General features: G+C 33.6%; 1 protein-coding gene across 5 annotated transcripts in view; it reads left to right on the top strand.

Moving 5' to 3' along the window:
- The window catches only part of LOC141497715 (lipoxygenase homology domain-containing protein 1-like), a 710,463-nt gene that overhangs the window by 53,431 nt on the left and 641,403 nt on the right, over positions 1-15,629 (top strand). For all 5 annotated transcript variants that reach the window (XM_074200482.1, XM_074200484.1, XM_074200481.1 and 2 more), the window contains one exon: positions 10,852-10,912. In XM_074200482.1, the coding sequence (XP_074056583.1) occupies positions 10,910-10,912 (3 nt within the window). In that variant the 5' untranslated portion in view covers positions 10,852-10,909. The remainder of the gene's footprint in view (positions 1-10,851; positions 10,913-15,629) is intronic.

The raw sequence follows: 15,629 nt of genomic DNA, 5'->3' as shown, positions 1-15,629 counted from the left end.
AGAGAACTCCATTTGGACATCCAGCTGATATTGTAAACTTGCAATGATGTGCAACAAACTATCTTAAGGGTTCTTTACCTGGGCCCATGAACTTTTTAAAAAACTTTTTGATAGCTATTTTAATTAATTTTCTATGTTATCCTATCTTTATTTTTTGTGTTTTTCTTTACAAAGGCAATGGGGTTAAGTGACTTGCCCAAGGTCACACAGCTAGGTAATTATTAAGTATCTGAGGCTGCATTTGAACTCAGATGTTCCTGACTCCAGGGCTGGTGCTCTATCCACTGTGCCACCTAGCTGCCCCTGTCTTATCTTTATTTTATAAATTTAAAACCATCATTGTGAGAAGATATCCTTAGCCTTCATTAGACTGTCAAAGGAATTCAATAACTTAGAAAGATCAAGAACCTATATGTGAAGAAAGGCCATTAAACTTGGAGTTGGAAGACTTGAGTATGTTTCTGCCTTATCATTCACTAGCCATATGTTACTGAGGAAGCCATTCACCTCTTAGCTCCTCAGACCAGTCCAAGAGCTGTCAGTACAAATAACACTGAAAAACAGTTAAATTTTGATTTAATGACTAGTCTTGGTAAGAAAAACAGATGATGAAACTTAACCTTTGTCTTCCCTGTAGAGGTGGGGGGATTACACCTGAGGAATGTTGGCTTTTCTTACGCTTGCTTTGTTGCATAGCTAGGCTTTGCTTTAGTGTTATTCTTTGTTACAAGGGAGGTTTGGGGGGAATAGCTAGGTTAGGGTTAGTATGAATCCTTTGAAAGTATATAGAGCAAGGGCAGCTAGGTGGCACAGTGGATAGATTACCAGCCCTGGAGTCAGGAGTACCTGAGTTTAAATCCGACCTCAGACACAATAATTACCTAGCTGTGTGGCCTTGGGCAAGCCACTTAACCCCATTGCCTTGCCAAAAAAAAGGTTAAAAATATATATAGAGCAGTGACAATATTAAAAACAACAGGGGATGATGAAATATAAGAAAACTGGAAAGCATATTGAACTCAACAAATATGTGTTTTTGGAAGGCACTACAGGCTAGATATTGCAATATGCTAAGATATTGAATGGAGAATTCAAGAATGGTCATACTTGAGCATTAAGTGATTAAAAGTCATGCAGGAAACTCTTTATGCCCCAAATGAAAAATTTCTTACATGAGAGATGGGAGGAATTAATTTCTTTTTAGAAAGAATATCCAAACATTTGTCTTTGTTAAGGATTGTGTGGAAAAACCAGTTTAAGAGGATATCAGATCATTTCTCATTTCTTTTCCCCCTAAAGACTACAATATACTTGCGTTAGGAATAACAGATTTGTTTTGAAAAGAGTGCATTTGTGAAACTAGCAAGTCTAATTCTGCAAGCAAAAGTGCATCCCAGATTGCCTTATGCTGACAAGAAATCCTATTGAGGCTGTGTGTGACTGGCTTTGAGTCATTTGCCACTCTAGTTCTGCCTCTTCTTTATAAATTGACATCTTTTAGCTCTAAGTATTTCCCTGTGGCTGCATGCTAAGAAAAATACAAGTGGAGATCTATCCAATATGATTCTTTCCACCAGCCACTTCCAGTGATTTATCTGGAATCCCAAGAACTGCTTATCAATTGAGATAGAAAATTGCAAACCTAGTGTCTACCTGTTTTCTCTGAGTAGAAACTTGGCTCTTTTGTTCTGTCACAGTCCTGTTGAAAGATTGCTGTTGATTGACCTCCCTGGTAAGTTTAGCTGGAGTGCATCTTTTGAGGACAGCTGTATTTTCTTTTAATAATGGTGGAAGTAATGGTTCCTATTCTATGATAGATTAAGAGATACTCCTTCTTTGTCATTGAAAACTTCTTCCTGGAAGGGATAATTTACCTTTAAAATGTGTGTAATTATTTTTAAGAAGTCCAGTTTATGTCATGGTAAGATTAGATAAAATGATTAATTCTTAATTTCTAGTCTTCCATTAAGACATCAGTATTAGTCAAATCATAGGAATAATAAATCAATTCAGGAAGACTCACAAAACTTCTTTGAATCTTATATAAAATAACAAGGTTGCAAAGGACCTTAAGAAATCAACCTCTCTATTCCCTCCCTTCATCAGATTCAATTTTGAATTCATAATTTATTGAGTCTATTTGTAGTTTCATTAAACTTGGTTTCAGTGTTAAATATCACTGATCTTGGGTTTGACTCATGGAGATCATTATTTATATTAACCCTTTAAGTTGTTGTTGAATCATTTATCAAGATTCTCTGAGTTCTACCCTTCAGCCTGTTTTCTACCTGCCTGCCATAGTTTTACAGTGATTGGACACCTGTGCTTCCTTTTCTTCTTCCCTTTACCACTGTGAAACTGAACCTATTGGTCAATATACCTTTTGGGATTTTGTGGACCTGGTCATTCTGGATCAAACCTTCTGACCAGCAAGTTTGCAATGGATGGGTTCTAGGAGAGACCATACTTATTCTTCTCAATGTTGATTTTGAATGTTAGACATAAACTGCTTCTTGCTCATTTCTGATGATCATTCCTACATATTCCCAAATACCTTTAGAATTCATTTATATTTCTTATTTTTAATAAGTCATGGAGGTGTATATGTTTATTACTTGTTGAGAGAAATAGCAGTTATTTGTCCTATACCAGGGTAGAAGATACATTAGTAGATTAGTTGCTAAGGGTTATCTGTTGGAAACTAATCCCAGCTCTGTCATTAACTATTTGGGTGACTTTTGGCAAGTCACAACCTCTCTTAGATGAATTTTTCTTGTCTATTCAATGAGAAAGTTATAGATGCTCTAGAAGCAGGAGTTCTTAACTTAGAATCTGTGAATATATATATATATATATATACACACATACAACATATACATAAATATATATATTAAACTGTATTTCAATGAAATTGGTCTCCTTTGTAATCCAATATTTACTTTGTGCAGTTCAATTTTTTAAAAAATCGTTATAACTTTAAAAAAATAAAACAAGCATTTCTATAACATGAAACAGAAAAAAATGATTATATATGAAACTGCAAATCTCTTCTATACAACTTGCTATTCCTTTAAATATGTAATAAAATTGTCATTCAAATTTCTTTTCCCCTCCTCCATTGGAAAGATTGCTACTTTTATTTATTTATTTATTGGTTTTTTTTTTTTTTTTGCAAGGCAAATGGGGCTAAGTGGCTTGCCCAAGGCCACACAGCTAGGTAATTATTAAGTGTTTGAGACCGGATTTGAACCCAGGTACTCCTGACTCCAGGACCAGTGCTTTATCCACTGTGCCACCTAGCTGCCCGATTGCTACTTTTAGACACAAATATGTATGTATATATGTATATGTATAACTATTTTCTATATATTTCTATTTATCAGTTCTTTCTCTAGATGCAGTTAATGTTTTCCTTCAAGAATCCTTTGTAGGTAATTTGGGTATTTAAAAGTAGTCAAAATGACTTCATCATTCAAATTGTTCATAAATCAACATTGCCATTTAAAGACATTCAAAGATAGGCTTCATTGTCTGCCAAAGGAGTCCATGACATAGAATAGATTAAGAACCCCTGATTCAGAACATCCTTCTAGTTTTAGATTTTACCTACAACTTATGCCCCTCTAGTTTATTTGGGTCAATTTCAATCAAAAAGTATACAATATTTGGAATTTAGAGGCAATGTGGTATGGTATAAGTATTTCTGGCATAGAAATCAGATGAAGCTGACTAACTTTTTGCAAATCATATAATTTCTCTGTGCCGTAATTTCTTCATTTGTTAGAAGTGGGGATTGGTGTCAATTATTCTGAAGGACCATTCCAGAACTAAAATGCTATGATTCTATGATGATTTGATCTTGGTTCAGTTTCATTTTTCCCTCTGCATCTTTAGGCATAGAAACTTATGTCTGATGTTAGGTTGAAGATTACTGGTCTTAAATCTTAAGATTCTACATTGTCTTGATTTTCTTATCAGTAAATCATCTTCTAGATGAGAATCCATTCCTGTTAAACTGTATAGAGCATATTGTAAACTTTGAGAATTACTTGAATAAGAGAAGAATTCATGCCCCCCAAATCCTATTTTTAGTGTGTTTTAACTTGCTTGAAATCATAGAAAACATTAAAAAAATGTCACTTCATCACAGTAGTTGATCATGAGTCAAAATGCTTTTCAGGGCAGAATTTTCTAGAGGTCACAAAGCTACCATCTGATTCATTAGCAGACATTTGCTCAAAACTGGCTGAATTTATCTTGCACAGTTTGTGTATTTTAAAACCACTGGTTGATGAGTTAGTTCACTTGCAGATTGAGTTCAGTGTTGTCAAATTGCTTATTTAGCATCTTACCTGTATATAGATTTTTATGTGATAAGAACCTTTTGTGACTAAAGTTCATCTCCTAGTTAGTGTTATACTTACAGAGAAAAATCTTTGGTGGGAATAAGAGATTTTCACATTTTTAAAAAAAAATTTTAATTTTTTTAGTTTTTTTTGCAAGGCAAATGGGGTTAAGTGGCTTGCCCAAGGCCACATAGCTAGGTAATTATTAAGTGTCTGAGACTGGATTTGAACCCAGGTACTCCTGACTCCAAGGCCGGTGCTTTATCTACTGCCACCTAGCCGCCCCCACATTTTTTACCTTTTGAAATTTTGGTTGTGTATCTTCTAAAGATTTCTTTTTCATGTGGATGTAAAATAGGGACAACTTCAGAATTATTATATCTATCCTACTTAGAAAGTAATTTCAACATTATTGTAAGAATATACTTTATTCACAAGGTACAGAATAAAAAGGGGGATAGAATGTATTAAGGAATATATTCATATACATATCCTTTGTAATCCAATATAAAATGTCATTGGTAGATACATTTAGGTAAAGATAGATGGAAAAAGAAATAGAAGTGATATGTCCTTCAGCGTATACTACACAGAGCATCTTGATAGAGGAAATAGATGAGTTTTGTAAAACATATTATAAGCCTGAAATATAAACATGGTATAGTCGGGAAGGATTACTGCAGTTCTTCAGGTATCTGCTGACCATCTCTATTCATAAATCAGAACTACTAATTTCTTGTGTTTTTTTTTATAATTTCATCCTTAAAAAGGCAGGAGAGTCAGCAAGGCAAAATTCTGTTCTGATTATTTCATGAAAGAAAGGAACTTGTTGCTAGGGTAAAATGATGGGAACCTATAAGGGAAGTGTTAGTTCAATCTTAGAATCCATGCTATAGAAGGAGAAAAGAGCAGAGAAGTCACTCATATGAACCAAGGTTCTTTGAAGGCAACATCCTGAAGTTTCAGAGGATGGGTAGAATCACATTTTACAAAGTAAGTAAAACAGCATGGGAAGTTCTCAAGAATAAAATCTTGAAAACTGAAAGAGAAAATATTCCATTGAGGAGGAGAAGGGGAAGTTGTTTAAAGATACCAATGTGTATACCCAAGGGACTCATTAACAATTTAGATGTTTTAAAAAATGTACAGAATATAGAAGCTGAGACAAATAGTAGAGGATAAATATAACAGCATGACATAGTCCAGTAAGGAAAAACTCAGAAATGCTAAAATTCAGAATGAGCTGAGGCTAACCTGGAAAGTTAATGATGATTTTTTTCTAAAAGGAGTTTTTAAAATTATATTTGGGAAAGAAGAAGTTTTGCTCTTCAGGGTTGACAGTACCATAACCATCAATAGTCAAATTCACTTAGTTTTTATTTTGCTTCTCTCTCTCTCTCTCTCTCTCTCTCTCTCTCTCTCTCTCTCTCTCTCTCTCTCTCTCTCTCTGTCTCTGTCTCTGTCTCTGTCTCTGTCTCTGAATTGTAGGGTGATTAAAGCTTGGGAGATTTGTTGTCATTGTTTTATATAAGAAAGGCAGGATAGAAGATTATTACTTTATTCCTCCCTTCCACCAGCTTAATTTATGTACTTTCTCAGATTTATTTGCATGATTTTACTCAACAGATATTGGGGCAGAGATTAAAAAAACATTAGGTTCAATATGTTCTTTAGAGTTTGTTGGAATATAGTTATATAGTTTTGCCTCCTTTCTTCTGGCAATGTGTAAGGTGAGCATGCAGATTGACACTTAGTTTGACTAGGCAAAATGACTAGATCAATCACTCATGGATGACAGCAACTTGAGCAAAGAAAATCCCACTAGCCAAATGTTAGTTATAGATGTGTAGTGAAGAGTTGGATTGTGAGACTATTGTAGATAAGAATCATGGGGGTTAACAACTAGCCTTTTCTTCCTCAGTTTTAATTCTCTTACGAATTTTCTTCTCTATCATTTTTATAGCCCCAGTTATTGCAAAACAAAAAAGAGCTATTTTTTTTAGGTTTTTGCAAGGCCAGTGGGGTTAATTGGCTTGCCCAAGGCCACAAAGCTAGGTAATTATTAAGTGTCTGAGACCGGATTTGAATCCATGTACTCTTGACTCCAGAGCCAGTGCTTTGTCCACTGCACCACCTAGCTGCCCCTGAAAAAGAGCTATTTTTAAAACCAAATCTTAGAATTCTATATAATTAAGAATTACTCTGAAGAGAGTAAAATGGGAATTTTTGTCCATCAAATGTATGTGAACCTTTTTTTATTTATATAGCACAGGTGTGTAAGACCTTGAAGCTCTTGAGTCCCATCATTATGTTTCTCATTTATCCAAAATTAATCACCAAGATATCGTTAATTCTTGAACACTAAATTTACTAAATGAAAAGGCAAAATCAACAATAATTATAATATTTGTTTAATAGAAGCAGGAATATTCACAATTTTAACTCATGGGAGTGAAAAGCAAAAATAACCAATGCATCACAAATTTACCAATAAACCTGGGCCACACACTCTCAAACATTTTATGCAAGAAAACTAAGAAAGAGAAAAGAGAGAGAGAGAAAGAAGAAAGAAAAAAGAATGAGAGAAAGAGAAAGAAAGAAAGAAAAAGAAAGAAAGGAAGGAAGGAAGAAAAATAGTATTTTTCTCTGGAGGTGTATGGCATTTTTTTCATCAGCTGTCTTTTGGATCATTGCATTACTGAGAATAGCCAAGTAACTCACAGTTCTTCATTGTACAATATTGCTGTGTTCAATATTCTACTAGTTCTGTTCACTTCACTTAATATCAGTTCATGTAAGTCTTTCGGGTTCTTCTGAAATCATCCTGCTTATCATTTTCATAGCCCCAAAACATTTCATTAATATACTATACCTTGCCATTCCCAGATTGATTAGCATCCATTCCATTTCCAATTTTTATATGCTAAGCCCTTTTAAAAATATTATATCATTTGATCCTCACAGCAACCTTGGGAGGTATAGGTGCTTTTATTATCTCTATTTTACAATTGTAGACACTGAGGTAAATAGGGGTTTAATGATTTGCCTAGAGTCATGCAACTAGAAAGTGTTTGACCCTGAATTTGAACTCAGACCTTCCTGATTCTAAGCTCTATATCCTCTGACCCACCAGCTGCCACTGATAAAGATTAAAATTCCTCCATGCCTTCATGGACCATTTCCATTAATTTCTGTGATCAAGTGATATTATTTGGTCCAATAGATGACTTTCTGGAGATGAGCTTTTCTGATTTCAGCTAGGTTAATTCTAGGCTGGCGAGTGGATAAGGAAACCCTTATGAATCAACCTATGGGGAAATTTAACATTTTGTTACTACATTTTTTATACTTGGAACTTTAGTTTAATGAATTTTTTCCTTTGGGCAGAAAGCATCTGTACCCTACTCCTTATTAGACAGTGCAATGTCTTTTGGGATAAGATTAGTTAACATTTCCACTGAAAGACTGAAAAAGAATATTTTCTATACTATTCCTTTCAGAAAAATCTAGAAATAGACTGACATGAAGTGTTGAAGAGTGAAGTGAGCAGAACTGGAGAACAATTTACATAGTAACAGCAATGTTGTTAAATATAATAATATAAAGATAATCAACTGTGTATGACTTAATAGGTCTGATCAGTGCAATTATCTGCCCGAACTCCAAAGGTCTCATGATGAAAAATACTATTCATCTCCAGATAAAGAACTGATGGACTCAGTTTGTGGTTTGAAGCATATTTTTTTCCCTTTATTCTTCTTGCTTTTCCTCCCAAACTTGGCTAATGAAGAAATAAGTTTTGTATATATAATGGGCATCATATATCTAATGGTTTCTCACTGGATGGGGAGGAGATGATTTGTAAGTAAGTAAATAAAATAGTAAAAAGAAGACCTTCAGTGGAGGGAAACTCTTTCCTGAAGCAGCCCATTATATGAAACCTAAACCAATCTCTATGCAGCTTCCCTTTGTTACTTATGGTTTTGTCTCTTAGAGATAAGCAGTGACAACCTCTCACACACTTTTAAGGCAGCTATTATGTCACAATCTCCCCCTTCTAACCATTCTTCTCTTGTTCAGGTTAAACATTCTCAGTTCTTCAACTAATCCTTATTTGGTATGACCTAAAGGCCCTTCACCATATTGGTTGCAAGGTTGCCTTCCTCAGGATACTCCTGAGCTTATCAATGTCCTTCCTAAAATGTGGCACCCAGAACAGAATACATTCAGAATAAAATATGATCTGGCCTGGACAGAGTGCAGTGGGTCTATCACCTCCTTATTCCTGAAAACTATGCTTCCATGAATCATTTTCTAGTTAACCTAGACGGAAGTCTTCTTTTCCTGTTCTGAACTCCCCTATCATGTTCTCATATCACTGTATGGTACTTGAATACAATACAAGGCCTTTTGTATGCATTTCTTATCTTTCCTTCTAGATTATAAAGTTTCTTGAAGTTAGGGACCAAACCCTTATTTATCTTTTGGTCCCTCATAGCTCCTAACATAATGAGACATATTAAATTCTTAATAAATATTTGTTGAAAAGATAAATGAATAAATGCATATCTTTAACCATGTAATTGATTTTAGATGCCAGGTCTAAAATCTTATCTTTGGATAGGAAGTGTGCTGGGGAGACCATCACCTTGCTTTTATTTTAGCTCTTATCATCTAATAAAGAAACTACTAATAATCTCACCTCTCCCTCTTCCTCTGGGTATTTTTGTTTTCCTCTCTCTTTTTTTTTTTCTAATCTAGTTGATGTTAGTTATCACATTTTTCTTTTAAGCATTTTATGAACAAATGCTGGGAGGGATTAACTTGATAAGAGTTCACAGAGGTCGGTGAAATAGTATTAGCTAAATGCTCCAAAAAATCTTATAAGTAACAACATATTAAAAAAAGAATATTTTTGGGAACACTTGTCTTGGTCAGGATATAAACATATTTGGAAGTTAGAAAATTTATCCTAGACCTAGGTTTATAATGTGATAATTTCCTTTGCAAGTTGATAATAGTTCTCCAGTTTTATACCTTAGGGAATACTTATAATTCCTTTAAAATATTAAATTCAACAAACATTTATTAAGCTTTTAACAGTTTCAAGTTATGGTATTTGTAGGTCCTTGTGAGGTCTTGAATTTAATAGTGTGTGTGTTTAATTATTATCTATTAATAGATTAAAATTGTACTAAGACTTGTGGAACAAGTAGAACACTCTGTATCTGCTCCTAAGTGAAAAGCTATTTTCTAGCTTCTGGGTTTGATATGGACATAAATGAAGCAGAGTCTTTCCCTAAGGAGTTTTTGATCTAGTAGAGGACATAGAAGAAGTACAGCAGATGGGGCTTTCAGAAGTCAATTAAAACAATCCCCTCTTGTACAGTTGGGAAAACTGAGATCCAAGGAGTTTAATTCACCTGCTCAAGATCATTCAGACATGTCTTTTAACTCTAGACTCAATATCTTTGCCATTGTATCATGAATGTTAAGTCACTGAAATGTTGAGGCAGTGGAATGACATCTATTTTTACCATCATTATAGATGACTTTGGCAGAAGCATTCAGAAAGGATAGGTAAAAGAATTGGAGGGAGTTACTATCTTAAATTTGTGAAATTGGTCAGCTGCTTTGTGAAGAATTGATATTAAGTTAAGGCAGCCAGGTTTGAAGTCAGGAAATTCAAATCTGGCCTCAGACACTTACTAGCTGTGGTGACTGGGCAAATCACTTCACCCTGTTTGCCTCAGTTCTTCATCTGTAAAATGAACTGGGAGAAGAAAATAGCAAACTGCTTCAATACCTTTGCCAAGCAGATTCCCTAATGGGGTCACAAACAGTGGAACATGACAGAACAACAAGAAATTATTCAAATTTAGTTGGTGCTATAGGAATCATAAAGTAATTTAAATGCTCATCAAGTGCTATACAGCTGGGTACTTAAAAATTTCTTTTCAGTATCATGGAACTGGTCCAGGAAAATGCTCTCACCCTTAATGGATGTGTAGTCTGAGTATTAGAAAAGGGGCATTCCCTGCCTTTTTCAGAAAATAGAGGAGCAGGAGAATTTCACTCTTTTATTTCTTGGAAGTTCTATATGATGCAAGTCATATGGGATGTGAAGAATTTGTGTCATGCCTTGAAGATGCTTAGGATACTACAGGTTCATCCTGCACCTTGCTTGGGATGTGATAATTTATGGCTTTCATGGAGGTTAGGAGGAGTTATAGGATTATGAGAGGTAGAGTGATAAAGGTTTAGAGATCAGTTATTTTACATATAAAGAAACTGAGGTCCAGAGAGAAAAAGTGATTTTCCAAGGTGTATTAAGCAGTAGTTATGATTCAACATTTGATTCTCTGATGATTCAAAATCAGTTTTTCTAAATTAAAACCCAGTCATTTTTCCACTGTACTAAAATATTGAGGAAAGTAGGAACATTTATTGCCCTTCCCCACTCTAATCTGCTTTATACTTTTTGTTTCTTCCTTTGTTCATGCAGACTTTACTCCTTGACTACTTTGAAGTCAACACCTGTATATCTATCTCAGCCTAGCAATATGGTAAGTATATTCTGTTGATTGATACATTCAGAATCATGTCATAAATATTAAACCCTGGTATTTTCTAATAGATTGTATTAGGCAATGTGGACCTTTTTAAAAAGTTGCAACATATATTATGATTACTGGAGTTGTAGCTAAGCATTTTCATCAACTAATAAAATTAGCAAAATTAAATGTACTTCATAATAGACAGCTAAAATACAAAACCCTATAAATACTTTGAAAAATGAAATGAGATGGCAAATTTATAGGCTATAGATTACAACCACTTCACTAAAAAAATCAAATCTTTTTAAGCACTCATCTTACAAAAGAAGTTAAGCAGAAAATTATTTATAACACATCCAGACAAAAATTTATAAAACATTCAGACAAATATTTAGATATTCAGAAACATCCAGAAAAAATATTTTCCTGTTTTTTAAGAAGGATGATTGTGGTAGGGTCTTCTGTGTAATAAATAATTTAGAGCCATACCTTATCTATGATGAGAAGCAGAAAGAAATAGTGAGAAGAATATTAAATTTGTTTTCAGAGCTATTGAATTCACATCCTGGCCCTTGAGTAACCTGCTTAATCTGACTGAATTTCACTTTAACTATTTGAAAAATAAAGCTGTTGAACTAATCAAGATGCTCAACCAAAGCCCTTGAACATATTTAAAAAAATACCTTAATAATAAATTTCTTTTTAAATGAAATTTTAATATTTTTAAGGAATGGAAATTGATGTTTTCTTTTCTACTTACTCATATCCCATTGGGGAAAAGAAAAAAGAAAAACAAAGTCTTTGTAACAACTATGTATAGTCAAGCAAAACAAATTTTCTCCCCGATTGTGTCTACACTTCTGTCTCTCTTTACTTTTATTCTATCACCTTTTGGTCAGGGTAAGGACAGAATGTTTTATTATTGACCATCTGGAATCATGGCTAGTCATTGCATTGTATATATGTATATTTGTGACTTTTCATGCTAGTTATTTATTTTTTTATTTTGTTTTTTGCAAGGCAATGGGGTTAAGTGGCTTGCCCAAAGCCACACAGCTAGGTAATTATTATCTGAAGTCAGATTTGAACTCAGGTACTTCTGAATCCAGGGATGGTGCTCTATCCACTGTGCCACCTAGCCACCCCATGCTAGTTATTTTTAAAAATGTTATTGTATGATTTACATCATTTTCCTGGTTTTTTAAATTTAATTTCTCATCAGTTCATATAAATGTTGAAAATTTCTTGGTTTTATAATATTGATTTTTATAGTATGAGTGTTCTTTTGATTCTGCTTAGGTCACTGCATCTATTCACTTAATTATTTCCATAGCTCTTTGAAATATTTTTTTCTCATTTCTTACAGCACAATAATATTTCATTACATTGATATACCATTATTTGTTCAGGCATTCCACAAGTGATGAAATTGCCTTAGCTCCTAATTTTTTGCTACCAGAACTTCTGATAGTTAGAACACTGGAATCTGGAAAACCTGAGTTCAAATCTGATCTCAGCTAATCATTAGCTCTGTTATCCTAGGCATCTATCTGCTACACTTTCCTCAACTATAAAATGCAGATAACAATAGCATCTACCTCAAAGGGATTGTTGTATCAAGTGAGAAAATATTTCTAAAAAAAACACTTAGCACAGTGCCTAACTTCTAATAAGTGCTTGATAAATACTTATTTCCTTCCTTCTACTATAAATATTTTCTATACATATAGAACCTTTTCTTCAACTAATTTAAAAGTTCATTTCTTTGGAGGTATAGACTTAGCAGTAGTATAACTGGTCACAATATATTTCAATATAATGGATTTTAGTATAATGATTTTCTTTTGTAACCTTTTGCATTTTGTAATCTTATGCACTTTAAAAAATTATTTAAAGAAGGAGTTCATAGGCTTTACCAGACTGCTAGAGGGTTCCATAAAACAAAGGTTAAAATCTATTTCCACTTTTTTGACCTTCAACTGTTAATCTCTAGGTAGAGTGAGCTCCCCTTCCCCACCTTGCCCAAGGCAAGGCTCACCTATATGTTCATTACATTTATATTTATCTTGAAAATAGCCTCAATAAATCCTTACCCAATTCCTTAGCATGTGTAGAGTACTTCCTAGGTGCTGAGGGAGAGATAGGAATGAAATATGACCTATATCCTCCCTTTAATGACATCATAAACTAGGTGATGTGACATTTTTAGAATCATAAACCTTTAAGAGGTAGGGGAAACTTAGAACTCAACTAGTCTAATTTGTATATTTTCTAAATGAGAAAAGTGAAGTCCAAAGAACTAGAAAGTAACAGAACTGGGACTTTTTGACTCTAAATTCAGCATTATTTCCATTAAATCAGTGTGAAGGAAGAGAAGATAAACCAAAATAAAGGGAAATAAATTTTGCCTCCCCTTTCCTGATAAAACTCTATGATTACAAAGGCCAACACCATGATAATCTTCTTGTTCTGTCAATTCAGTCATAACTGTGGTTCTTTTGGCAAAGATACTTGAGTGGTTTGCCATTTCTTGCTTGAGCTTATTTTAAAAATGAGGAAACTGAAAAAAAATAGGGTTAAGTGACTTGCTGAGGGTCACACAACTAGATCAGATTTAGACTCAGGAAGATAAGTCTTCCTGACTCCAGACCTAGCACTCTAAACATTGCACCACCTAACTGCTCACCATGTTTTTCTAAAATGGTTTCAAGCAATATTCAATGATCCATGTATTTCACGCCCTTGTCTTTCACAACAAAATTTTCTTAAAGTATGTTGTAGTGGAAACATGATTGATTGAGAGTCAGAAATTTGTATTTTAATCAGTGAAACAGTTTGACAAATGTAGACTAAATTATTTATTGAATTCAGAATCCTTTGGATTGACAACCAAATTCCTCTTTGTACTCCAGGCTATCAGAGACAATGTATTCCTTAAAATAATTGGGGAAAGAAAAGTTTTGTTGTGGAGACTAAGAAAAATATTGTATTAAAATGGCAGTGCAAAATCTGTTCTATATTCAGGATTTGGAATGAGGAAGGAAAGAAGGTCGAATGCATACCTGGAGCTAAAAAGGAAATTTTAAGACCTTTCTGAAGAGGGTGCTGGATCTCTTAGAAAAGAAGGGAATAGCATTTATTAAATATCTACAGTTGTCAAGCACTCTGCTAAGCATGTTACAAATATCTTATTTGATCCTCATGGCAACCCTAAGATAGTGGTGCTTTTATTATTCCCCTTTTATAGTTGAGAAAAGTCAAATAGCTATAAGTTGATAATTTGATTTGAGTGGATTTGAGAATTCTCATTATAGAGATGATAATTAAATCCATCGAAGCTCAGGAGATCACCACATGAAATAATATAAAGAGACAAATGTGGGGCACTTGGAATTAGTAGGTGTAATCTAGATGGGATTCTAGAAAAGGAGACTGGGAAGAAGTAGTCAGGAAGAGAACCCAGAGAAAGTTATGTTTCAAGCGTGTGCAAAGTCATGGTGCTGTATTTCATTGGCATGGAATTTTTAGTTATAGAACATTATTATTTTTAGTATGTCAATAGATTCATTAGACTTCATAATTTATTCAGTAGAGATAAGACTTCTACTGAGACTCACTGGAAATAAAATCCAACATTTTGGGAGGATCTTTTATACTATGATGAATGTACTTAGATCTTACAAGCTCACTTGTTTATATTTTGACAAGAATTTTTATATAATTTTGAATTAAAAAAGTGATTTTCAAGTGATTTTCTCCAATATTTAATATATCAGTTTTTAATTGTCTTGTCTATAATAAACATTTTTCTTCATAGAAACAGGTAGCAATTATTTTTTTAAAACTGTTTTTCCTCTATTTTTTTTAGCATCAAGCAGTTTAGGTCACATGGTAGTGGAATAGATTCTCCATTTATTTTGTTTTCTGAGCATGTATTTGGAGGTTTTAAATTACTAGTTTGTCAGTTGTTGGCATTGACTATCATTTTTGAATACATTTTTCTTTTACATTTTGATGTGATTGATCCTGATTCATTGTGGACTTGAATGGTCTGTTACATGGTTGACCATTAGCTGCTCCATTATCTCTAATAGTCATTGAAGTATGCTCTTTAAGATCCACAAACTTTGCATGTTTCCTTTAAGTAACAGTCAACCTTTAATAAATAGAATTAAAAGTATGCTAAAAGCGTATGTATGACGCAAAATCCTGCCCTTGCCTGAATCTGAATAGTCTCCTGGGTTTCATTGTTCCATGTTTGTTCTGTTTCCTTTATAGTATTTTGTTATTTTATTTTCATGAGCATCTGTGTTTTTTAGGTATCATTTTAGAATAAGGGAAGAATCTAGTCATAATCAGTCAGGTAAGGTGAGGTAAGGTGTTGGCACTGGGAAAGAGATAAGAATCCAGGCTGGAATGAGTGAGAAAAATTAAATTCAACAAATATTTATTAACCACCTATTTTTGTTAAGTTCAGTGTTGGTTGTTGGAGATGCAATGATAATAAAAAATGAGAACTATTTGCATATTGTTTAAGTTTTGTGATGTTCTCTATATACATCATCTCATTTGATGCTCACAACCATCTGATGGAATATGAAGAGTAGTAAGTCAGTCAGTCAACAAGCATTTATTAATTATTTATTATGTTTTAAGTACTGGGGATAGAAAGAAAGGCAAAAACTATTCTTGCTATCAGTTTACAATGTAATATAGAAGGAAAAAA

The sequence above is a fragment of the Macrotis lagotis genome, chromosome X, assembly GCF_037893015.1.
Source record: "Macrotis lagotis isolate mMagLag1 chromosome X, bilby.v1.9.chrom.fasta, whole genome shotgun sequence".
In the NCBI taxonomy this organism is placed as follows: Eukaryota; Metazoa; Chordata; class Mammalia; order Peramelemorphia; family Peramelidae; genus Macrotis; species Macrotis lagotis.
Note: the sequence above shows the minus strand (reverse complement) of the source record. Positions and strands in the feature narration are given on the sequence as shown.